This window comes from Scyliorhinus canicula, chromosome 3 (genome assembly GCF_902713615.1).
Source record: "Scyliorhinus canicula chromosome 3, sScyCan1.1, whole genome shotgun sequence".
In the NCBI taxonomy this organism is placed as follows: Eukaryota; Metazoa; Chordata; class Chondrichthyes; order Carcharhiniformes; family Scyliorhinidae; genus Scyliorhinus; species Scyliorhinus canicula.
Window position 1 is genome coordinate 98,930,091 of NC_052148.1, and position 26,846 is coordinate 98,956,936.

General features: G+C 46.5%; 1 protein-coding gene across 12 annotated transcripts in view; it reads right to left on the reverse strand.

Annotated features, from left to right (window-relative positions):
* pde4d (phosphodiesterase 4D, cAMP-specific) overlaps positions 1-26,846 on the reverse strand; it is a 1,491,178-nt gene that overhangs the window by 252,303 nt on the left and 1,212,029 nt on the right. For all 12 annotated transcript variants that reach the window (XM_038790967.1, XM_038790972.1, XM_038790969.1 and 9 more), the window contains one exon: positions 9,293-9,484. In XM_038790967.1, the coding sequence (XP_038646895.1) occupies positions 9,293-9,484 (192 nt within the window). The remainder of the gene's footprint in view (positions 1-9,292; positions 9,485-26,846) is intronic.

Genomic DNA, 26,846 nt, shown 5'->3' on the forward strand with positions numbered 1-26,846 from the left:
GTGTCTGCACCGGCTCTTGGAAAGTGCACCTTACCCAGGCCCACATCTCCACCCTAACCCCATATCCCAGTAACCCCACCCAATACTAAGGGAAATTTTGGACACTAAGGGCAATTTTTAGCATGGCCAATCCACCTAACCTACACATCTTTGAACTGTGGGAGGAAACCGGAGGACCCGGAGGAAACCCACGTACACACGGGGAGAATGTGCAGACTCTGCACAGACAGTGACCCAAGCTGGGAATTGAACCTGGGACCCTAGAGCTGTGAAGCAATTGTGCTAACCACTATGCTACCATGCTACCCACAGTTTGCAGTCTGCAGCGTGCGCAATCACATGGCTACCTTGCAGGCTGTAGCAATGGTGGTCTGTGCCTTTCCACCCCGACCCACGGCCTACCTCCTGGCTGTCCCCCGCTACTCTTCCCAGCCCTGGCAGAAGTCCCTGGCCATCGGCACAACTGTCAGCACACTATTTTGTACCCCCCCTCTTTCTCTCAGCAGCCACGCCGCCTCTTTCCCAATTTTAAATACCACAAGTGAACCGCGCCGTAAGTAATTCCTTCTGCAGAGCCAGAGGGCCTGGAAATTGCCGGGTGGGGCCCGTTAATGATATGCCAATCGCATTTACTGTGCAATTTACATGACCATGCCAGTGTACGGCGTGGAAAGCATTCACGCCACCATTGAGTTACGGAGCATGGCATTCCATCGGGCGCCTGGTGCCGGCCTCGGTTTTCAGCTAACGCGCGATTCTCTGTCTGATCATGCTTCCCGGTCCTGGAGTCACTGGACGGAGATTCCCGCCCACTGTGCCAAAATTGTCTATTTTGGCAGTAAGAATAAAAGATAAATTTATTATCTAAATGGTGGGAAGTTGCAGAGTTCTGAGGTGCAGAGGGATCTGGGTTGTGGTGATATGCACGTATGCATATCTGTACATAGTTGTACAAAAGATTATTATTATAAATGTATAAAACTGATCATCGGTACATGTAGTGACAGTTATGACCTCCTGCCAGTAGGCGGAGCCAGATACACATAGAGACAGATATACATCAGATGACTGACGAGACGCAGGAAGTTTGTAGCAGGACAGGCAACATGACAGTCACATCTCACCATAGCTCTGATGTAATTGAGATATAATTGTCTGTACAAAGGTTTGTTGGTTATCTGTCTAATAATAAATATCTGTTATAGCAAAACACACATGTTCTTTGTTTTTGTTTGGATTTGTTTGTTTACTGTCACGTGTACAAGGTACAATGAAAAATATTTTTCTGCGCGCAGCTCAACACATCATTTAGTACATGAAAAGAAAATACATAATAAGGCAACACAGGTAAACAATGTAAATACATAGACATCGGTATTGGGTGAAGCATACAGGAGTGCAGTATTGATCAGATCAGTCCATAAGAGGGTCGTTTAGGAGTCTGGTAACAGCGGGGAAGAAGCTGTTTTTGAATCTGTTTGTTTGTGTTCTCAGACTTCTATATTTCCTGTCCGATGAAAGAAGTTGGAAGAATGAGTAAGCCAGGTGGGAGGGGTCTTTGTTTATGCTGCCCCCTTTCCCCAGGCAGCGGGAGGTGTAGATAGAGTCAATGGATGGGAGGCAGGTTCGTGTGATGGACTGGGAAGTTTCTTGTGGTCTTGGGCTGATCAGTTGCCATACCAGGCTGTGATGCAGCCAGTTAGGATGCTTTCGATGATGCACCTGTAAAAGTTGGTAAGAGTCAATGCGGACATGCCAAATTTCCTTAGTTTCCTGAGGAGGTATAGGCGCTGTTGTGCTTTCTTGGTCGTAGCATCGAAGTGGATGGACCAGGATAGATTGTTGGTGATGTGCACACCGAGGAATTTGAAGCTGTCGACCATCTCCACCTCGGCCCCATTGATGCAGACAGGGGTGTGTACAGTACTTTGCTTCCTGAAGTCAATGACTTGCGCTTTAGTTTTGCTGATGACTGAGGGAGAGATTGTTGTTGTTACACCACTCCACTAGGTTCTTTATCTCCCTCCTTCATTCTGACTTGTCATTGTTAGAGATCCGACCCACTATGGTTGTGTCGTCAGCAAACTTGTAGATGGAGTTGGAGCCAAACTTTACCACACAGTCGAGTGTGTAGGGAGTATTGTAGGGGGCTAAGTACGCAGCCTTGTGGGGCACCGGTATTGAGGACTATCGTGGAGGAGGTGTTGTTGTTTATTCTTACTGATTGTGGTCTGTGGGTCAGAAAGTCGAGGATCCAGTTGCAGAGGGAGGAGCCTAGGTTTTGGAGCTTTGATATGAGTTTGGCTGGGATTATGGTGTTGAAGGTGGAGCTATAGTCAATAAATGGGAGTCTGATGTCGAAGTCCTTGTTGTCGAGATGCTCCAGCGATGAGTGTAGGGCCAGAGAGATGGTGTCTGCTGTGGATTGGTTGTGGCGGTATGCGAATGACAGTAGATCTAGGCATTCAGGGAGTATGGAGTTGATGAGCCTCATGACCAACCTCTCGAATCATTTCATTACAATCGATGTCAGGGTCACCGGACAGTAGTCATTGAGGCACGTTGCCTGATTCTTCTTTGGCACAGCTGTGATGGTGGTCATCTTGAAGTAGGTGGGGACCTCGGAACGGAGTAGGGAGAGGTTGAACGTGTCCGCGAACACACCTGCCAGCTGGTCCGCACAGAATCTGAGTGCACGACCAGGGACCCCGTCACCTTCTGAGGGTTCACTTTCAGGAAGGTCGATCTGAAGGTGTGATGGTGGGTATGGGTGTGTCCGGAGCTGCCGGGGCAGTCAACAGTGGTTTGATGGTTTCCTGCTCGAACCGAGCATAGAATGCATTGAGTTCATTGGGAAGGGGTACGCTGCTGCTTGAGATTCTGCTCGTTTTTGCTTTATAGTCCATTATGTTGTTTAGGTCTTGCCATAACCAATGAGAGTCTGTAATGCTTATCTGTGAATCTAGCTTTGACTGATATTATCTCTTGGCATCCTGGATGGCTTTGCGGAGGTCGTACCTGGATTTCTTGTGTAGGTCAGGGTCGCCTGACTTGAACCCCTCAGACCTGGCCTTCAGTTGGGGGTCAACCTCATGATTAAGCCATGGTTTCTGGTTGGAAAACGCACGTACTACTTTCTTTGTTACGCAGTCATCCACACATTTGCTGATGAAGTCTGTGACGGTGGTGGCATACTCGTTTAGGTTAGTCACTGAGTTCTTAAATATGGACCAGTCCTGCACGACCTTCTGAGCTGGATTCTCCCGCTTAACTTCCTGTTATAATGCCGGGAGACGGAGCACCGTCTTGTGGACTGATTTTCCAAAGTGCGGTCGGGGGGTGGAACGGCAGATGCCCTTGACTTTTGTGTAGCAGTGGTTGAGAATGTTGCCACCGCTAGTGGGACAGGAGATATGCTGGTGGAATTTCGGCTGTAGATTCTCGAGGTTGGCCTTGTTGAAGCCACCAGCCACGATGAACATGGCCTCCAGGTGTTCTGTTTCATTACTGTTTCTAACTGTGTACAGTTCGTCCAGCACCTTCTTCAGTTTTGCCTGGGGTGGGATGTAGACCGCTGTGATAATGGCTGAAGTGAACTCACGTGGAAGGTAGGGTAGTACAGGCGGCACTTCACGGTCAGGTATTCTAGGTCCGGGTCGCCACATCCGTGCACCAGGTGGAGTTTATGAGGAGGCAAACCCCTCCACCCTTCGCTTTGACTGATAACGTGGTGCAGTCCGCCTGATGAATTGAGAAGCCTTCAGGTTGTATGGCACAATTCAGGGAGGCGGGGGTGAGCCATGTCTCTGTGAATCAGAGCACACAGCAGTTTCTTACTTCCCTCTGAGAGGTAAATCTAGCATTAAGTTGATCCAGCTTGTTTTTGATTGCTTGGACGTTTGCCAGGAGTATGTTGGGGCAAGGAATTGCTTTAGTCTCACATGCAGACTGACACGTTTCCCTCAATTCCTCTGTCGGTGGTTGCATCTGGATGGGCCCGGGATCTGATGAGACAAGTCTGACCTTGCTGAAGGTAGGTGGTTGCGTCTGGCAGGGGCTATGATGCTGGTTTCGTTTTCGAGTTGCGCCTGGCAGGGCCCTGGCATTCTGCGAGTAAGGGAATACCTTGCGGCGTGTTCGGGCCCTGCGGGGGGTCTCCGCAATATCGGGGGTCTTGGATCACAGGCAGGGGCTTCCTGAGTCAGGTTGGGCCGGGTCCCGTGTTATGCTCCATCCTTGTTGGTCTGGTCGGGCGCTCGAGTGGGGCTTTGGTGTAGGCCTGGTCGGGCCTCCACGTGGATTCTTCTTTCCTCCATCCTTCAGTAAGTCGGGTCACTGGGCAGGCCTCTCCAGGTCGAGGTCCTGGGCGGGCCTTTCTGGGTCATGTTGAGCCAGGTCTCGTGGTCGGGGGCTGGGTTGGGTGCTTCAGCGGCTGGATCGGGCAGTCCGGGGGCTGGCACCAGTTCCAAGGCCGGGTTGAGCGTTCCAAGGTCCGGGTTGAGTTGAAATCGAGGTCGGGGCCGCACTTTGGGTTTGGGCCTCTTCAACCTCTGGGTCGGGTCTTGTGAGGAGTTCTATACATGTCTTCATGATCAGGAGAGGCATAGAACACAACATGGGTGTCTTAGCACTTGAATCACAAAAGGATGGTATACAGATACAGCAAGTAATTAGGAAAGCTAATAGAATGTTGTCATTTATTGCAAGGGGAATTGAGTACAAAAAGTAGTGAGATTATGCTTCTACGTTACAAGGCATTTGTGAGACCATATTTGGAGTATTGTGTACAGTATTGGTCTCCTTATTTAAGAAAAGGTGTAAATGTGTTAGGAGCAGTTCAGAGAAGGTTCACTAGGCTAATACCAGGAATGGGCAGGTTGTCTTATGAGGAAAGGTTGGGGAGGTTAGGCATGTATCCACTTGCATTTAGAAGAGTAAGAGGTGACTTGATCAAAATTTTTAAGATCCTGATGGGTATTGACAGGGTGGTTGCGGACAGGATGTTTCCTCTTCTTGGTGAGTCTAGAACTAGGGGTCACTTTTAAAAAATCAGGGGTTGCTCATTTAAGACAGAGGGTTGTGAGTCTCTGAAACTCTCTTCCTCAAAAGCATTGATAGCAGAGTCTTTTAATATTTTTAAGGCAGAACTCGATAGATTATTAATTAACAAGGGGGGGGGTGAAAGGTTATCGGGGTAGTCAGAAATGTGGGGTTGAAGCTACAATCGGGTCAGCTGTGATCTTATTGAATAGCGGACAGGCTGGCGGTAGAAAAAAAGGCCTACTCCTGCTTCTAATTCGTATGTCTCCCCGACTAGGCCCCTGGTACCATTGAGTCCTCCTCCTCTTACCCACGGTACCCTGTAATCTCCCCCAAATAGGTTCCTTGTACGCTTCCAGTGTTATCACAGATTTGTTCCAGTGTTACCTTGGTCTCCATCAAGACAGAGACTGACGCCACCCCCCCCCCCCCCCCCCACAAAGTCAACCCCCTTAATACATGGAACCACTCCATGAGCATTGCGCTCAGCTCTAAGCTATCCTTGGAGAGGTGTTTGCCAGGTGCATTTATTTTGATGCCAGTCATGATCATGCCATTCTGGCATCACCCTGGCGTATGGGCCTGATAACGAGATGCAAATATATTTAGATGAGGTTTCTGACATTGAACATTGGGAAACGCGGCCCGCCGCTGATGGGGTATGGAGACACTCGTGGCAAGCATTCACATCGACGCAAAACGTAACTTTTGCCTTCTTGCGCTATTTTCCGCTCCCATCACTGAATCCGCCCAATGGTAATGGGAAACAAAACTCCTGGCCTATGTTTCTTTTAAGATCAATATGATAGGTTGAGCTGCACAGAGTGAGGCCTTAATCACACCAAATGATATTAACCTCTTCAAAGTTTTACTTTCATTTTACTAATTATCCTATTACTATACACTTTGTCCTAATATGCACGTGAGTTATGCTGAACTTAAATGCAAAAATAAATGTACATATTTTGACATTTTTCAAAACATCAATGCTGGTCCCAATGTGGAATTTTTCAATTTGTGATTGATTTTCTCATTTTTTTTCCTCCACATGCATAGGCAGACAGCCAGAAGGAAAAAAAACAAGAGGAAACATGAGTGATGGGTTTATTCATATATACAATCACTCAATATTGTGTACAATGAATTATTTTGAAGCAAACAAGGAAATTGTTGCTTCATTGTTTTGCTGCAGCTTAAAAAATGTGACTGCAGATGAATACTTAGTGCTTTTGTTGCACATTCCTTCGTATCGTATTTAGTGGAGCTGTTATCCATTTAAGTAGGCTGTGTTAAAAATGCAAACAGAGGAACATCATATGGAATTTTAAGCATCAATCTGAGGGCCACCATTCTAGGCTTGCGTTAAATGTAATTTGGTTTCTGAATGTTGACATTTCCTTGGAAATTCATATTAAACAAAAGCTTTTATGATGTTTCAATAAATGTATTACTGCTATTATTTATATTACATATTATAAATAAAAGTTCATTTAATCTCTGGAGTATTGCAGTTTGGTTACTCTGGCTTGAGTTCCAAACCAGTTCATTAAAAAAATTATTCCATAAAAGAGTGCCCTTATATTTACTATATTTGGATGAACTGTGTTAAGAGCAACAATTGGATGAAATGGATTAGCCCTTAAAAATTATATCTTGGGTCGTAGTGTATGAACAATATGTTCAGCTATAGTATCCCTTAATATACTTGGCTAACAAAAATCTAGCAATCTCAGATTTACATTTAATAATTTAACTTGCATCAATTGCTATTTGTGCTGCAAAGTTGTAAATATTGTAAATATCTATCCCATCTGTGAGCATTCATATCTCGAAAACTGCAATCAAAGCACCCCTTCTCGTGTTCGATTTCAGGAATACAACCCTAGTTTGTGTGATCTTTCCCTGTCAATTAACTCTGAGGGCAGGATCTCCCGGTCCTTCCTGTTGGTGGGTTCCTTGGCGGCAGGGTGGGTGAACCATGCAAATTGTCATTTACTTTGGCAGGACCAATGGCAAGCCACCTCTACCATGGCAAAACCTGTCATGGTGAGGGGGTCAGAAAATTCGAGCCTTAGTACAGAAATCTCAATGCAATCAGGCAGTATCAAAATAGTTTTGTGTGAGGGAAACCATATTTGAAAAATTTATTGCAGCTCCTTGAGGAAGTATCAAGCAATGTGGATTAAGGGGAATCTGTGGATGTGCTCTACTTAGATTTCAGAAGGCATTTGACAAGGGGCCCACATCAAAGATTATTGCACAAAATAAGGTGTAGGGGGTAAAAAAATGTTGAAATTCATTCTTGGGCTATGGCTTGACGAGCATTATTGCCTATCCCCAACAGCCCTTGTGAATGTGGGTGTCTGTGCTGTAGGCACACCCACAGTGCTGTTTGGGAGGGCGTTCCAGGAATTTGACCCAGCAACAGTGAAGGAGCAGAGACGCATTTCAAAGTCAGGATGATGTGTGGCTTGGAGGGGAACTTCCAGGTCGTAGTGTTCTCACGTGTCTTCTGCCTCAGTCCTTAAGATGGCAGCAGTCGTGAATTTGAACGGTGCTGTCTCAGGAGCCTTGGTGAGTTGTTGCAGTGCATCTTGTAGATGGTACACACTATTGCCACTGTACATTGGTGGTGAAGGGAAGTGGCAGCAATCAAGCGGGGGTTGCTTTGTCCAGGATGATGTTACGCTTCTAGAGTGTTGTTGGATCGGCATTCATCCAAGCAAATGGAGAGTATTCCACCAAACACCTGACTTGTGCCTTGTAGATGGTGGACAAGTTGGGGAGTCAGGAGATGAGTTACTCGCCACAGTTATTTCTTGTTGGTAGCCACACAGGGAAAATTATGGGTGTAACTCAAAAAGTTGCCATTCCTGCGAATTCAAGCAGAGCCTGGCAGTCATACATCGGGCAGGAATCTCCGCCCCGCCACATTTTTGCCCCGACTGGTCGGCAGCATTCTCCGTTACGCCGGCCGGTCAATGGGGTTTCCATTGTAGGGCAGCCCCACACCGTCGGGAAACCCACCGGGTGCCGGCATAACGGAGAAGCACGCCGGAGAAGAATCCCGGCCAGGATGTGTGGAATTTTTGCATATTTGTTCAGAGTGACGGGGGACTGGATTCTCCGCCCTGCGATTGCGAATCACGATCGGACGGAGAATCGGGAGTCTGACCGAAATCAAGGTTCACACCAAGCGCTGAACCGACCACTATGCTCTGGCAGCGGGATTGGGGTTTGCATTGGCACGCCAGCGGGAGGTTGCTAATGGATGCAAATGGGTCACTAGGACCCACCTAGTGGGCCAGGCACCAGAGTTTCCAGGTCGCCATGATTCTTCGGTCCTCTGGGCTGGGTATCACGTGGGTGGGGATTAGTAAAAATATCACCAAACGTGAAACTGACGTGGTGGACCTTGCGGTGTTCCCACAGGGTAACTCCTTAGGGTTTCTCCCAAAGTCCATCTGAGGGACACCCTCTCCCCCCCACAATTCACAACGTGCCCACCCCTCCTTTAGCAGACCCCCCACCAGAGATCGCCTAAACAGGAGAAACTATCTACCTGCCCCCTCCCACCTAGGGACCCCCTAACCAAAGGGACTCCTCCCAGAGACCCCCTAACCAAAGGGAACCCCCACAGGGACCTGCACACGGCCACTAACTCAGGAACCCCCCCCCCCCCCCCCCCCCCCCCAGGATGCCCTAAGTAGAGGGATCTTTACATGCATTTTCCCAAAAGGGCATTGGCCCTTTAAGTGGGAAAAAATGGCAATGTGGCCTCCCACACAAGCCATTTGATTATTTACCGTACCTGTCCATGATGTTTTATATTTCTGGAATACACATATTTCTTAGGACTTTCACTGTGTTTGGATTTTCACCATTTAGAAAGTACTCTTAGCTATTCTTTTAGGAGTAAAATGGATATCTCACATTTGCCGACATTGACATTAATTTGCCTCAGTTTTGTTCATTCACTTAAACAATACAAAGCCAGTGTTAATTTAAAGTAACTGACATGCTCCTGCTGAAATAGTGGAGATGTGAATTACAGGCAAAAGTAGTCACTCAAACAACAAGCCATAATGTGCCGACCATTGAGTTTACAGTTTTCACCCTAAAAAGACTCAATGCAGTACAGGTAATTTCAAAGACAATAAAATGCAAACACATTTTGGTTATTCTGAGACATGTAGAGTGTTTATGTTATCATTGTGCTCAGCCAATAAATGAAGATATTAATTTTACTTACATGTCACTTGCAATGGAGGAGTTCCTTGACATGGATTTTGGAGAGAGGTCATAGTCACTGTCAGATCGGTACAGGAAAGACTCCCGCCGCTGACTGTGTACAAAGTTGGCCTGTAGAATGAGTCCTGAGCCAGGACTCGTCATTGGATCTAAGGGACTCCGTCCTGATGATGCGCCATTGTCCACATCAAAACTGAAAGGAAAAAAATATGAATGAGGAACGAATAGAAGAACTATTGTTTAACAGGACATGCGTTCAATGCTCAAAGACTGTTTTATTAATTCTACCTATGAATCAATCTGTACCAAATTTGTTTTTTTCTGTATGTATTTGTGGGGTGTGGGCATCCCTGGCTCATCCCTAGTTGTCCTTGGAAGGTGATCGTCAGCAGCCTTCTTGAATTGCTGCAGACCCTCAAGAAAACAACAAAGCACACATTTCTTAAAATAATTTCTTCCCAAACTGAGAAAATATGTTTGCTGCTGTATTCAGTTCGCGTTTTTGCAATTACTTTCTTTGAGATAGTTCCAATAGGAACAATTCTGAAAAATGCCCAGCCTCTTTGAAAAGGCATAGCAGAATCGCTGGAATTTAAAAAAAAAAATCTTTTATGGATGTGGCCAGCATTTATTGCCCATCCCGAGTTGTCCTTGAAAAAGTGGTGGTGAGTTGCCTTCTTGAACAGCTGAAGTCCCTGAGGTGTAGGTACAGCCAATGTGCTGTTAGGGAGATGGTTCAGGATTTTGGCCCAGCAACAGTGAAGGAATGACGATATATTTCTAAATCAGGGTGCTGACTGACTTGGAGGGGAACCTCCAGGTGGTGGTGTTCTCAGGTATCAGCTGCTCTTGTCCTTTGCCTGTGGTGGTTGTGGGTTTGGATGGTGCTATTTAAGGAATCTTGGTGAGTTACTGCAGTGCATCTTGTAGATGGTACACACTGTTGCCCCTGTTCATCGGTGGTTGAGGGATTGAGTTTGTGGAAGGGGGAGCAATCAAGTGAACTGTTTTGTCTTGGATGGTGGGGAGCCTTTTGAGTGTTGATGGAGCTGCACTCATCCAGGCAAGTGGAGAATGTTCCGTTACACTCCTAACTTTTGCCTTGTAGATGGTGGACAGGCTTTGGGGAGTTAGGAGGTGAGTCACCCGCCACAGAATTCCAAGGGCAGAATTCTCCGCTCCCCACGTGGCCTGGGAGAATCGCGGGAGGGCCTCCCGACATTTTTTATGCCCCCCCTGGCGCCCACACTATTCTCTCCCCCCTCTCGGAAAAATCGGCGCTCGCCGTTTTTCACGGCGAACGGAGATTCTCCGAGCCCGATGGGCCGAGCGGCCGGCCCTTCACGCCCGTTTCACCATGGCAGCAACCACACCTGGTCGCTACATTCATGAAACGGCCGCCAGATGCCCGTTTGGGGCATCTAGGGGTCCGATTTGGACGGGAGCACCGCGACTGTGCTCCGGAGGGGACAGGCCCGCGATCGGTGCCCACCGATCGTCGGGCCAGTGTCCAAAACGGACACACTCTTCCCCTCCGCCGCCCGGCAAGATCAAGCCGCCACGTCTTGCCGGGTGGCGGTGGCGAAAGACGGCACCGCGCATGCGCGGGTTCGTGCCGTCTGCGTGGTAACCCGCGCAGGCGCGGATGACATCATGAAAAGCACCGTTCGCGCGTCATTTCTGGCGGCCAAGGTTGTGGCCGGGAACGACGGGGGCCCGCTCCTAGCCCCCCTGGGTGGGGGTGAATTAGATGCGGGGAGCGGGCCCCGAGGCCGTTGTGAACCACGGCCGAGTTCACGACGGCCTCCGCGATTTTTGGCCTCAGCGGAGAATACCGCCCCAAGTCTTTGACCTGCTCTGGTAGCCACAGTATCTATATGGTCAGTCCAGTTCAATTTCTGGTCAATTGTAACCCCCAGGATGTTGACAGTACTCACATATCGACTCGTACTCACATACTGATGGAAGTAATGATCAAGAAAGACTGAAAAAAGCAGTAGAGATTTTTTTTCTCTTGAGAATAGGCGAAATGTGGACCATTACCCAACAAACAAAACTTAGGGTTGTGCTTATTAATATCTTTAGAATGGTGACTGATTATATTTCTAATATAGGAGCTGACCAAGTTTTGACACAAGATATATATTTTCTAAACATGATTGTCCCAGAGCAGCTAGCGCCAAGAATAGCATTCCACTGAAAGCAACCACATAAGGCCACAATGTGCTTTAAGAGTGATCTAAGTGTTTACTGTTAGTTAGACCTCCATTTGCAAATTTAGATTTCTATATTTTTTTGGCAAGTTACTCAAAGTGTGCGCTGATAACCGCACAGTGAGATAAATAAGGCACCTGGGTGAACAGAACAGGTATTCATATATTTCTTTAACCAAACAGTTTAAAGGATTGCTAAATTAACTGTGCAAGTACTAAGAAGAAAGTATAAATTACAATGGGTGAAATTCAGGAAAACAGAGGGGAAGAATAGATTAAGAAAAAGAGGGAAAGAGGTAAAAAAGGAAAAAGAAAAGGAAAAATGTGAAAAATTAAAAATTTGTTCATATCTCCAATAACAAAAAAACCCTGAAGGAATGAGATCCACACTTGTGGTAGTTAATATTCATTGCCAGAGAGGTTGATTGGCAATAAATAACACATTATGTTATTATCACCACACCTCAGGCAAAGTCACAAGGCGGTCCTTCATGAATACCTTCTAACCTCAACCAGAAAGGGAATCGAACCCACGCTGCTGACTTTGCTCTGTATCACGAACCAGCTGTCTAGCCTCGTGAGCTAATTCATGTGGTGATCCACAGGCTAAATCAACATTAGACAGCTCTCCCCCTCAAAGGGAAAAGTAGCCTACGGTAAACTGGGTCAAGGCGACTTTACCATAAGACTGAAATTTGGTTTGTGTCCACTGAACAAATTCACATGATTCAATACATCCCAATGGTGAGCCAGATGGCAAGAGCTGGATTTTATACTTCCCTGCTAGCAGATTTGTTGGCAGGGCCACAAAAAATTCAGCGGGCAGGCCATACCTGCTAACCCTTGGGTCAATTGAGGCCCATAAGTGGCAAATTAGTGGCCACGTAAGGGCCTTATGTTGCCCCTGTGGGATATTACCCACAATGAAGGGAGGCCCATGACATGTGGAAAGCTTGGCAGCTCCAGTTGCATGTGCTTGTACTGGGCAATGAGTAGACACTTCTTTTGAGGGTCTCCTCAGCCCATTGGGGGCACAACCCCCAATGTCACCCCCATTTAACCCTTCCCCAGGTTTCAAACCCAGCCCGCTGAAACTCCATCCATTTCCCACTCATCCCCTCGCTGCCCCAAACCTGGACTTATCTACCAGTCCAGGATCCTCAGCATCGGTGACCATCTGTGGTCCCAGCAGTGGTACTCCCTGGTAGTACTCTGGGACTACAGACCTGCCAACCAATTGGATTGACTTGGCAGCTCTCTAAGCATGGATGTCCTCCCATGGGTGAAAATCTTGCCTTGAAGCAATCAATGTTGCTTTCCAGTATTAAATTTGCTACATGGTAACCTTTGGGATAATGGGTGGTTTCCTCCCTGCATTTTAGCTGCAAGGAAAGGGGAGGGGGGGCACGGAATTCTGTAAAATTCAGCCCAGGGTATTCTCTTTAGGTTGGCAGATTGCCTTTAGACTTGCTTTCTTCTAACAGAGATTTTAGCCCAATATAAGGGCCTCACGGTAGCATGGTGGTTAGCATCAATGCTTCACAGCTCCAGGGTCCCAGGTTCGATTCCCGGCTGGGTCACTGTCTGTGTGGAGTCTGCACGTCCTCCCTGTGTGTGCGTGGGTTTCCTCCGGGTGCTCCGGTTTCCTCCCACAGTCCAAAGATGTGCGGGTTAGGTGGATTGGCCATGCTAAATTTCCCGTAGTGTAAGGTTAATGGGGGGATTGTTGGGTTACGGGTTACGTGGGTTTAAGTAGGGTGATCATTGCTCGGCACAACATCGAGGGCCGAAGGGCCTGTTCTGTGCTGTACTGTTCTAAGTCTAAGTTGTGATTAGTTACACATTTTATGGTTACATATTTTCAAGTATTGCTTCAGTACTTGGATGGCTAGAGGAAGAATTTGCAAAACTTTTGTTCAAGGTGTTAAATAAGTTTCATAGAGATCATGGTACAGTAAATGTCTGAAAGTGCAAGTTAATAATGTTTTCTTATTCTACACTGCCTGCTCTTAACATCATTCAACGCTGAATATAACTAACGAAGGACAACTGACTTGGCAAACTAATCTCAGAACCTGCAGATGCAGAATAGGTGCTGCTGATCATTTCTCATGAAAAGCAAAAAACTGACAGGAGATTATTATTTGATTAATAGTGTTTTTTCACACCAGAAAAAAATACGACAGGATTAAGTGCTGCAGAGGATAAAGTAATACCAAGTGCAATCTTGTTCAAATACTGTGCGGTGCAGGCACAACAAAAAAAATGAGCTGACATTTGTTTAATGTCAAAGCAGCTTAAAGAACATACATTGCGCGCATTGTATTTCTGATGTACTTTTACTTTGTCTGCAATTTCATTTCCTGGATTCTGCATAGCTTTTCTGACCAAATAACAACTGTAAATCCAAGTGTTCAGTAATGAATTACATCTAGGAGGTGCAAAAGATTGGCCATGTTGTCTGCCTTTTGTAGCCCGCTCTACACCGCATTGTGACTTCCACTTGTCAACTGGCCTGAAACTGGTAGTTAAGCATGTGGGGAAAATCCAGGAGGCAATTAATAGGCAATTAATCCAACATGCTGTACCACTGTGGAACCCGTATTGCATTTTCTCTCTCTGTTTTAAAGTTATTTATTCACTCTATCGAATTTTAAGCTACTATACAAAGGAGATAGACCACCTGCTCATGGGCCTTTGCCAACGCCTCACTAGGAATTGTTTGAGGTTACTTGAAATGACTTGCCCATTCATTTTCTCTCTTCCATCCTCTTGATGAGTTGGCACACCCAAGTGCTGTTTGGTTCAGGAATTGGAGACCTCTATGCTACTGTATTTAGATGTAGAGGGTATGATCTACCCAAATGTGGACAGAGTCCCGTGGCGTGCACGATTAGCGTGGAGCGCTGAGAAACACCCCGCTATCTAACGCCCATTTGGGTAGATCGGGGCCTCAGCAGGGAATGCGCGGCTGAGGCCACACTTAGTCCCGTTCCCTGCAATGAAGAGCTCCGCTCACCAGAACAACTCAGTGCAGGGAGAGATCCGGACATCATTTTAAAATGGCCCGCTACAACCGCACAGGACATCCCCCCCAAACCCGATCCCCACCGTGTGAAAAATGTGTGCTTGGCGCCCTGACAGTGTCCGAGTCAGTGCCACCTGGGCACCTTGGCAGTGCCAGGCTGGCACTCAGGTAACACTGAAAGGGTGTCAGGCTGGCACTGTCAGGGTGCCCAGGTGGGACCAGCAGTGCCACAGTGCCACCTTTCTCAGAGGGCAAATACCTGGGGGTCTCCAATGCCCTGGACGACCCCCAAGACTGCCGTTCCATCTGGTCCCCATTTGTGCAGACCAGCACTGAACGGCACTCGCCCGAGGCCTCTAAGGTGAGGGAGTTAGATCCCACGCCTTGGTTAGAGTTTGGGAACACATATTAGAGTCTCTAATATGCAGATTTGCCAGAAAGTGATCCTGCCCACAATGGGCGGGATTCACATCACGACATCTCGCATGTGTTGGATCACCCAAGGGGTGGTGAGCGGCATAGATCCTGGAAGTGGGATCTCCTGGCATCGACCAGCCACGTCACATTGCTTTTTGGGAGCACCAACTGCAATACATCACCAGGCTCGCAAGAGATTCCTTGGGCTGGATTCTCCGTCCCGCCGTGTCACATTTGTGTTTCACCCCGCCGGCGGGATGTTCCTTTACGCCGGCTAGTCAATGAGGTTTCTCATTGTGGGGCGGCCCCACGCCATCGGGAAACCCCTGGGCTGCCGGTAAAATGGAGAATCCAGCCCCTTATGTCTTCATGTTCCAGGAAATATTCAATGTATTTAATATAATCTGTGTCACAAAAAACTTTTGTTCCTATCTTTAGGTTGCATTGGTAATGACGACCAAGTTGACACAAATTGAATTGATTAAAAACTTTGGATTTCACATTAAAAACTGACCTGTACTTTGGGATCACACATCTGGCACAATTTCTATCAGTTACTGCAATCTTGCTGCAACACTCTACATTTATTGTAATCACAAGGGTTTAAAGCTAATGAATGAGATGTTTTTAAAAAGTCTCTCCCTAATCAAAGGCTTGAAGGGCATAGTTTTATAGCGGGGCTATGAGAGAAGAAATAAATGTTGAGTGAACCAATGGATTGAGATTCAGGCTCAAGAAGGAACAATGTGACCAGAATTTTTTGTTTATCTTGTGGCTAAAAATAAAGCAAAATAGGACAAATATGAAATGAAAATAAATTGAAAAACAAAATGAAGTTCAAAAGAGGGGAAAAAAATCTATCTGAATAACCATTAATCTTTAATTATGTTACACGGACAACTAATTTTGATTCAAGACTTGATTATTCAGTCCAGGCATCAGTAACATCCAAAATAAATGCTCTTCCGTGAAAACTATGTTGCAAACCAAGCATCAATTATGCATCCTGAGAGATAAATTCCAGGGTATGCTCAAAATAAGTCAAATATTCAATATTGTATCACTGAGCTAAAGTCAATCCATCTACGTCAGGAGCTGTGTCAGTGTGAAGAATTGTGTTCTGCTCTCTGTACAAACATGACATCTGCTTATGGTTAAAGTACCATTTGTTAACCTTCTCCTTATGAAAGTCTATTTTTCACGTTAAACTCTCTAAAATCTTGTTTTACGTTTGGAAATTTAGCAAGCTGAAGAGAACTGGGAAGTGAATTCCACTCGCAGCGAAGGGGTGTCTGTTCTGCAATCTGTGAAGTGGTGAACACAATGAAACAAGTTGCAACTGCACAGGATTCTTTTTTTTTTTACAAATTTAGAGTACCAAATTCATTTTTTCCAGGGACAATTTAGCTTGGCCAATCCACCTAGCCTGCCCATCTTTTGGGTTGTGGGGGCGAAACCCATGCAAACACGGGGAGAATGTGCAAACATCACACAGACAGTGACCTAGAGCCGGGATGGAACCTGGGACCTTGGCGCCATGAGGCAGTAGGACTAACCCACTGCGCCACCATGCTGCCCTCTGCACAGGATTCTTTACCCAGTAAGATAGACCTTTAATGCACCACAATTCATAGAAAAGGCAAAAACAAGGAAGTTCCTCATGAAAACACTCAATACATCTGACAGAAAGGCCTGACTTCCAGTGGCGGCATGTAGGAGGAGGTCAGCACTAGATAACTCTCGCCAGCGTACTTGTTTTTTGGCCCTTATTGCCTGGTTCCCGGGGTTTTCTGATGGACAAACTCTACCCATAAGAAAGTAGAGCATGCCTAGTGTGGGAGTATGTCAAAAAAGGTTACAACTAAGAAGTCTGTGGGTGGGAATTCTTCAACCAACTCGGAGGTTCACATTGAGCCTCAGCAGGGAAGATGGCGGCGGCAGCTCTGGCAGTTGCATCCGCCACAATTACTAGGGGCATGTTAACTAGGGTACTGGCTACTGAATTTGAAAAGCAATTTTAAAAGCATCTTGCGAGGCAATGGAGAGCGATGTTTGATACTCTCTGTAAATCAACTGAGCAGATGCTGGGCTCTGTCCGCAAAAAGTTGGAGATGATTATATCGTATAAGGTGCATATGGAGAGGGAGGTAAGGTGCAACGGCAGAGGTGAATGATGATATCTTGGAGATGGACCGCAGGTACTTGTGTGGTCCTACGCCGGTGCTCCTGGCAAGCAGGAAGAAGCTGCAGATGTAGTTTTATCTGTTATCTACAGGAAATGTTGTGAGGCAGTACCAGCATTCGAGGAGGGCCATTTATGAGTATGGGGAGAAGGCCAGCCATCTGCTAGCTAATCGGTTGAGACAGCAGGCGGCCTCCCAGGAGATTATTCAGGTTCGTGACTCGTGTGGTAGCTTGATTTCCGCATCACATAAAGTTAATGCTGTGTTTGAAGCTTTTTATCAGAATCTTTTTAGGTCGGTGACCTCGGTGGGGAGGGATTGGACATGTCGCCATTTTTAGGTGGATTGGAGATTCCGGTGGCGAATGAGAGACGGCAAAAGTTGGAGGCCCCGTTAGGATCTGAGGGGATTTTGATCGGCATTGGGCCGACATTCCTGGGCCTGATGGGTTTGCAGTGGAATTCTATAAGAAGTTGCTGATCAGTTGGTCCCATTGCTGGTAGATATGTTTAATGTCTCTTTGCCTGGGGATCCATACCTGCTGCACCTCATATGCCTCTATTTCCCTTCTGTTGAAGAAGAATAATGAGCCAATGGAGTGTGGGTCATACCGGCCTGTTTGTAGAGAGATGGTTTGCCAGCTTGGAGGAATTGTCGGCAAAGTTTGAGCTTGTGGGGGAGAACTTGTTCCAGTACCTCCAGATAAGGAATTTTGAAGAGGTGGCTTTCCCAACGTTTCCCATGGCACCGCAGAATCTCCGTTGGAAAGGATCCTTTTGCTGGTGGGTTCGGAGGAGGGTAGTACAGTACATCTGGTATTTATGGGCGAATCTTGTCTGGGGATTCAGACTCAGCAGATGGAGTGAAGGCGAAGTGGGAGAGGGAGTTGGGACCTATACTGAGGTGTGGAGTGAAGCCCTTTGTACGGTCGACTTCACGTCTTCATGTGCGCGGTTAGTTCTAAACCACCTTAAAGAGGTTCAAAGGGTGCACCTGATCAAAACTAGGATGAGTGATTTATTTACGGAGCTCAAGGACAGGTGTGATCAGTGTTCTGGGTCACAGGCCAATAACTTACAGATGTTCTGGTTTGCCACAAACTGGTAAGCTTTTGGGACTCCTTCTTCAGGAATATGTCAGCAATTCTGAACATCGATTTGAAGCCTTGTCCTCCGGTGCCCATTTTTGGAGGCTGGGACTCGCCAGGGCTGTAGATGGGAGTGAAGACAGATAGCCTCGCCTTTGCCATGGTGATTGCCTGGAGGCAGGTTTTGCTGGGGTGGAGGTTTTCTACTCCACCCAGTACCTTGGTATGTTTGGGTGACCTAATGGAATTCTTGCATCTGGAGAAGTCAAATACACTGTTCGGGGGTCGGTTGAAGGTTTCTACCAGAGTTGGCAGCCATTCATCACCTACTTTAAGGAATTAATCACCATCAGTTGCCGGGGGGGGGGGGGGGGGGGGGGGGGGGTATGGAGTTTGTTTTATTTGTTTTTGGTTTACTTTCTTCTCCTGGTGGATGAGGCGGGTACAGTGGGTTGGGGTTTTTGATACGTTGGTTTTGTGTATCATCTGCTGTGGGTAATATAGGTTTTGTTGTAAAATTTACTGTAAAATGGAAAATCTCTGATAAAAATATTTATAAAAAATAAATGTGAGAGAAGGTAAGAAAGAAAAAATAGGAAATGAATGAAAAGAAGCTTATTTTGAAGTTGCTAATTCATAACAAGTGGAGCATTTTGCCTTACTTTGCATCACATAAAAATTATTTTGTATCAAATGACAATCTAGTGACAACCATTCAACAAAATCTCTGAATCCTGTAACCTGCAAATGACACAGCAAGATCAAAGGATTATTTCAACGATGTTGAAGTTTTACAATAGACATCTGGCAGTCAACCCTGTTCTTCAGAGAATCATCAATCACTGGGACACTGTTTAAATGAAAAGAAATCCAGTTTGAACATTTTTTTCAATAGGAGATAGTTTGCTACAACAAACTGACAGACTTAATACTGTGCCAAGACACGGCCTGAGAGTTTAATGTTCTAAAATGGCATTAAATAGGGTGATCAACCAGAATTCTGGTCCAAAGGTAGAATGGATCCTTCCACCATAATGGCTGGGATCGTAGTACTGAGAATGGAAGCTCACACTTAGAGCAACGCAATTAAAAACTGTTCCAGTTTATTACGGTAGAAGAAGGAGGTACCAGATTTTGAATGGCATGAAAGGTAGGGGGTAAAATGCTGTAGAGACAGAAAGGTAAAAAAATGGGATGATGAAATGGAACAGGGAAGTGAGTAGCAGTGAAGGAGAGGGAAATAAATGGTATGAGATGAGATGAGGTGAGGTAATGGCAGAAAGGACAATGCCATTATCAGCTAAGAGTGAATAGGGCTGGAGTGTCCTAGCATCAGCTGGAACAGAGTCAGAGTTGTTGAGAATGAACTGTTGAGAGGGGAAGCCAGAGTTCCAGCTTGAATCAGGGATAGTGGTGTGTGAAAAAAGAATATCCAACTTCAAAACCACTGGTTTTGCTGCTCAGCATATGTCACATGCTTCATCCATTAAAAACACAGGATTGGAATGACAGAAGGAGCAATATTCAAGTTTAGCACCGCTTCAGCCTCATTTTCGGCCCAAATTTAAAGGTTTTGTTTTGCAGTATTTCTCTGATCAGTGCCCAGATGGAGTAAAGTGATTTGTGACGTGGAGAGATGGGAGGATCATAGAATCTCTACAGTGCAGATGGAGGCCATTCGACCCATGTCTGCACTGACCTTCTGAAAGGAGACCCACTTTCCTGTAACCCCATCAACTTGCCTATCCCTGGACACGATCGGGAGAAGGCAGGAGAACGGGGATGAGGAACATATCAGCTATGATTGAATGGTGGAGCAGACCCTATGAGCCGAATGGCCGAATTTTGTTGCTATATCTTATGGTCTTATAGTGACATTCAAGAGGGGATCTAAGGTACATTCCAACGACTGCACAGCCGTGTGGAGGAGTCCCAAAGGCTTCAGTCGCAGGGGGTATTGCCAACCATGTTTGGCACCGAGGCCAACACTACTAGGGTGGCGACCGCAGTGGAAAGCCTGAAGCATGAAGTCCTCGTCTTGAATGGCAGTGTTGAAGGCATTGCTCAGTCTGTGACGACCATGGCTGAGTACCTCAACATCACGTCGTAGCCGATGAGGGACATGTCCCAGGTGCAGGTGGGCATGCTGAGTCACTTCCGAGCATGGCACCAACACTGAGGAGCATCGCCGAGGGGGTCAACAGCATGGTACAGACAATGGGGGGCACACCAGGGTTGGCAAATCCAGATGACTCAGATCTCTGTAACTCACTCCAGCTGCCCCTCTATCCCATGGAGACCCACAGGGCTCTATAGACCGTCAGGGAAGAGGAAAGGCTGGATCCCTACATGGGGCCTTCAATCAAGAAGATGACGGCAGTCACCAGTTCTCCCGAATCCCCCCCATTTGACACCCGCACATCTCAAGGGAAGCGGGCAGAATAGGATAGCATGGCGACACCAGTTAAACAAGTAAGTTGGCCGGGCCACCCCGGCTCCAGGCCTTCCAGAGGACATCCTCCAAGGGCATCCACTTCTAATGTGGCATAGGGACACAGCTAGATGTAGCACTAGACAACTAATGTTCAAGAAGATTGGGGAGCACTGAGTACACACTGGGGGCAAGGGTGTCACTATCTGCAGTGAGGAGGAATGGAAATGTCAATAGTTCACAACTAAAACACATTACACCTGATACATGTGAAGCCTCTCACATTAATCTCCACAACGGGCCTGCCTGCACCCCATCCGGTTGCCCTCTGCTCCCCCCCCTCTCCCCATCATTCCCCCCAGGCACAGTAGTCTAAGATCAAACACCCCCAATGCAGACCCTGTTCAGAGGATGGGTGTGAACGCACTTTCAGCAGAAGGATACTCGGTAGCACAGTAGCATAGTGGTTAGCACAGTTGCTTCACATCTCCAGGTCCCAGTTCGATTTCCGACTTGGGTCACTGTCTGTGTGAAGTCTACACATTCTCCCTGTGTGTGCGTGGGTTTCCTCCAGGTGCTTCGGTTTCCTCTCACAGTCCAAAGATATGCAGGTTGGGTGGATTGGCCATGCTAAATTCCCCTTAGTGTCCAAAATGGTTATCTGGGGTTACTGAGTTACCGGGATAAAGGGGATAGGATGGAGGAATGGGGCTTAAATCGGGTGCTCTTTCCAAGGGTCGGTGCAGACTTGTTGGGCTGAAAGGCCTCCTTCTGCACTGGAAATGCTATGATTCTAAGACTTGGGCATAAACTGAGGAGCACCAGAGCTTTCCTCACACTGAGTTATCATCACTCTCCTGCCCTGTATATTGACCCGCTGTCAGTGGCGACACAGGCCCAACACTCTGGAGTGATGCTGCACAAACCCTTGGAGGGTGGAACAGGGTAGTCAGGAGGGAGTAGTGTAATGGGGGTGGTGGGACCTCCCTGGTCCTCCAGACAAGCCGGATCCTTGTCACTACCTTTCCTCCATCCTCTGGCACCTCCTGCGGCTCCTACCTGGGCTCGTCCTGCAGCCCCTCCTTATCCTCCTCCTCCTCCTCAGACAAGGTCGCATTCCCGGCAGGCCGTGGCATTTGACCTTAATCTTGCTAATGAGATTGAATTAGGGCAACAAAGTAGCGCAATGGTTAGTACTGCTGCCTCACGGCGACAAGGATCTGGGTTCGATCCTGGCCCTGGGTCACTGACCATGTGGAGTTTGCACATTCACTCCGTGTCTGCGCGGGTCTCACCCCCCACAAGATGTGCAGGATAAGTGGACTGCCCACGCTAAATTGCCCCTTAATTGGGAAAAAAAGAATTGGGTACTCTAAATTTATTTTTTTTGAAATGAGATTGAAGTGAATTCATATCAGAGTTAATGATATGCTCATGATTTTTGGGCGATATCCGAAACTCGCCATCGGGAGCAGGCCAGGTAAATTGCACACTGTTTTACCCGGTGTGCCCAGATCCCTGCCGGGTGCAAAATAGTGGTTGAATCGCGCCCAAGACATTGTAGGAGGGAATGTCCTGGTTTATGCTCAGTAAGAAGTCTTACAACACCAGGTTAAAGTCCAACAGGTTTGTTTCAAACACGAGCTTTCGGAGCACGGCTCCTTCTTCAGGTGAATCAGATTCACCTGAAGAAGGAGCCGTGCTCCGAAAGCTCGTGTTTGAAACAAACCTGTTGGACTTTAACCTGGTGTTGTAAGACTTCTTACTGTGCTCACCCCAGTCCAACGCCGGCATCTCCACATCCTGGTTTATGCTGGAAATGCACCAATTTTGTTTGTTGAACAAAATGATTTTCTCTTCAGACCTTCAAAAGTCATTTATCTTTGTTTAAACCTACAGATTAATTAATAAAGCCCATTTGATTATTTATTTTTGAAATTCATATACAGGATGTGGGTGGCTAAGATAACATTTATTACCCAATCCCAATTGCACTTCAGAAGGTGGTATTAAGTTGCCTTCTTGAATTGCTGCAGTCCATCTGGTGTAGGTACACCACATTGCTTTCAAGGATATCTAGGATTTTGACCCAGCAACATTGAAGGAATGGCGATATATTTCCACGTTAGTCTGATGAGTGGCTTGCAGAGGAACTCCCAGGTGGTGATGTTCTATGTATCTATTATCAGGGCTGGTTGGGGCTGCTATGGGGCTGGTTTAGCACAGTGGGCTAAACAGGTGGCTTGTAATGCAGAACAAGGCCAGCGGCATGGGTTCAATTCCTGTACTGGCCTCCCCAAACAGAATGTGGTGACTCGGGGCTTTTCACAGTAGCTTCATTGAAGCCTACTCAATAAGCGATTATTATTATCATTGTCCTTCTAGCTGATAGAGGCTGAGGGTTCGGAAGGTGCCATGAGTAAGCCTTGGTGAGTTGCTGCAGTGTATCTTGTAAATGGCACCTGCTACTCCCATTGCGCACCAGTGATGGGGGAAGTTAATATTTAAAGTTCTGGATGGTGTTCCAATTGTTCAGGATGCTTCATCCCAAATGGTGTTGAACTACTTGAGTGGTGTTGGAGCTGCACTCATCAAGTGTAGAGTGGTGGTGGATAGAGTAGACTTACTAGAACAGTTGTTCTTTCTTTGTTTTTATTCTTATGCTTACATGATTTGGGGTCCGTTTTGTTCACTTGGCTAGTCAGCTGGTTCATGATGCAGCGCATGGCCCGCAGTGCATGTTCAATTCCCGTACTAGCTGAGGTTATTCATGAAGGCCCCGCCTTCTCAACCTTGCCTCTCACCTGAAGTTGGTGATCCTCAGGTTAAATCCTCAGGTTAGGGGGTGTTTAGCTCACTGGGCTAAATCGCAGGCTTTGAAAGCAGACCAAGGCAAGCCAGCAGCACGGTTTGATTCCCGTAACAGCCTCCCCGAACAGGCGCCGGAATGTGGCGATTAGGGGCTTTTCACAGTAACTTCATTGAAGCCTACTCGTGACAATAAGCGATTTTCATTTTTCATTTCATTTCAAATCACCACCAGTCAGCTGTCCCCCTTGAAGGACAATGATATGGTCATCTGGAACTATGGTAATTTGGAACAATGGCAACTTTACCTATGCATGGACTCCAGATACAACAGGATTAATGGGTATAATTACTCTATTGCTCATGGGGTAAATTTAACTTGATCCAACTGGAAATTATTGAAGTAAAATAAGATGCGGCATAAAACTGAAAGTCAACCCATCGAGTCAGTGACCTGCCATGTGTACTCTGTTAAAATGACTCCCTATGCTCTCAAAATTTTAAAAATCATATCATGTTTCCAAATTAGCTGAGTGGGTTGAATAATTTGAATTCTACATGCTTATTATTTTGAAAGAATTGCAGCTTTAATCAGTCATAAGAGCAGCATAATTTGTGAATCATAGAAGGCAAATTGATCCGCCAAGTTCAATATTGGGAGCTAGCAATACCTGTCAGTAAGGTATGTAACATTAATATGGCTTAATATGGAGGAACAATGAAAGCAAATAGATTGCTGGAGGTTGTTCAACATCCTTTCAAACACCTTTAGAGGTGTAGTGCTTGCCTCAAAGGAAAATATACACCAAAAATCAACAAACTGAGCTTAAACAAATTTGGACCAAAATGGATGAACAAACAAATTAAAAATTACATAAAGAGGAAATCATTTTTTAACAAGTCCTGCAGAGAAAATAGGGAGTGGATTTACTTGGATGAAGGAGTTCCAGAAATAAGTTAAACACAAGATGCAAATAGAAACTGAGAAATTAACATCACAGTAAAGGCTAAACACAGTTTTCAGGATGACAGCAGCAATGGGGAAGTTTGAAGGGAGGTGAAAAGCAGGAGATGTGCAAACAGGAATTAAAACAGGAGATTCACATAGCTATTTAATATTCTGAGTCACTCTAAACAAGGCGTGAGAAACTTGCTCTCTCCAGAGAGTAAAATCAGTAATGATATAAATAAGGCATTATTGGGTGATTTGATCCATGGTTGGATTTGAACTTCATTTATATGCCATTGACGTTGTTGGTGGTGGCAGGCAGCTGTAAACTAGAATCAGGGAAAACTTTCTGCGTCATATTTGAAATAGCCTCCAGGGATCTCTGGTTGAGCATTCAATGTCTGACACAAATTCGTGGAGTATGCACAATGCACATTCTGACCAGGGCCCGACAAAAGCAATCAGCTTTTGTGCTCCAGTGTAGGATCCTAATTTGCATAGTTCAGCAGACTTATGCCTGTTTTCGAGTGGTGGGTTGCTTCTCCATTTACAGTATGGCTGAAATTTCCATCAGGCAGACATTCGTCACCAAACCAAATTTAAAAAAAAAAAAATTTTGAGTACCCAATTCATTTTTTCCAATTAAGGGTCAATTTAGCGTAGCCAATCCACCTACCCTGCATATCTTTGGGTTGTGGGGGCGAAACCCATGAAAACATGGGGAGAATGTGCAAACTCCACACGGACAGTGATCCAGAGCCGGGATTGAACCTGGGACCTCGGCGCTGTGAGGCAGCAGTTCTATCCACAGCGCCACCGTGCTGCCCGACCAAACCAAATTTGAGGTAAGTAGAAATATTAGCCTGAATTTTGCACTTGTATGATCGGTGGGTCCAGACCCTTCTGTCTACTATGGAGGGAACAGTTTGAGTCCACGCTGACTGGCCAATTAAGGGACGGCCAGCATGAAATGTGGCTGGATGGGCCACTGGTGTAGTGCTGCAAGCAAGGCAGGAGCGTGGTGGGTGCTGGGTTCAATGGTCACCTGGAGTGGTGGTTCAAACAAGCCCAGGAAGCTCCCTCAAGGTTGCCCGGAGTTGTAGAGAAGAAGTTTCACAATTTTACAGAAGTGATGGCCTGAACACCGAGTGGCCACGCCAGATGGGAGAGCAGTACCACTGGGCACTCTGCCCATGATTCTGCCTGCATGCTCTGGAGGAGGAATGAGTGCCCGATGTAAAATACTATTGCCAAGATATGGCAAGAGGAGGCCACCCCATCAAATGAAGAAGGCCTGGACGAAGGTAGCGGTGCAGGTGTGTGGGCATGATGTGATGAACTTGGATCCTGTGCCAGAAACAGTCCATGATCTTCTACACTCCGTAAGAGTACCATCCTGGCGTGGAAATGAGAATAGATGATCTGTAGCATCGGCTCAGAGTTGATAGATGCATAGTGTCGAAGGGCACATATCCCTGTATATGCCAAGGGTGGGAGATTTGGCCAATCATCTTGTGTGTATCGAAAGGTGAGGAGTCCCAGTTTGATGGGCATTTATAGCTGGTTCTTCAGGGGGCATGGTTTGCAAGATGGGAATGGTGCAGCAGCTAATAGTTGGGTGACTGAATGCACTTCTTCATGTTCAGAAGAGAAGCCACAATGCACTGGGAAACACGAACGGGTGGGGGGGGGGGGGGGGGGGGGTGCCCAACATCCTATCCTGTGCAGATTTGAGATGGATGCCCTGGACTTGGAAGACAAGTGAGGAGCAAGGTCTCCAGGTGTCAGAGAGGCAGCAGTTTTGGAGAATGGCAAGAGTTCAGTGGGCAGATGAGATTGGGGGAATGTGCAGGAAGTTTTGGCATCTCCAGTGAGAAAGACAAATTGAAAGTTCCCATAGATTGGCCACAGACAGACCACAGTGACCCACATGTCTGTTTAGGCAGACCACTGTCATGCTTACACAGTCACTTAGCGAGGATGTTCTCAATGACATAATCTGTTTCTCCCTCAGAATTACCATACGAACATATGAACAAAGAGCAGGAGTGGGCCATTCAGCCCCTTAAGCCTTCTCTGTCATTTGATATTAATGACATGGCTGATATGATAGTAACCACAAACCAGTATCCTGCCTACCTCTGATAACCTATAACCCCCTTGCTTACCAAGAATCTATCCAACTCTGGCTTAAAAATATTCAAAGGCTCTGCTTCAACCACTTTTTCAGAAAGAGCATTCCAAAGGCACATGACCCTCTGAGTGAAAGAAATTGACTTCATCTCTCTTTTAAATGGGTAACCCCTTATTTTTAACCAGTGACCCTTAGCTCTGGATTCTCCCACAAGAGAAAACATCCTCTCGTCAAGACCTCCCTGTCAAGACCCCTCAGGACCTTACACATTTCAATAATGTCACCTCCAGCGGATACAAGGCCTG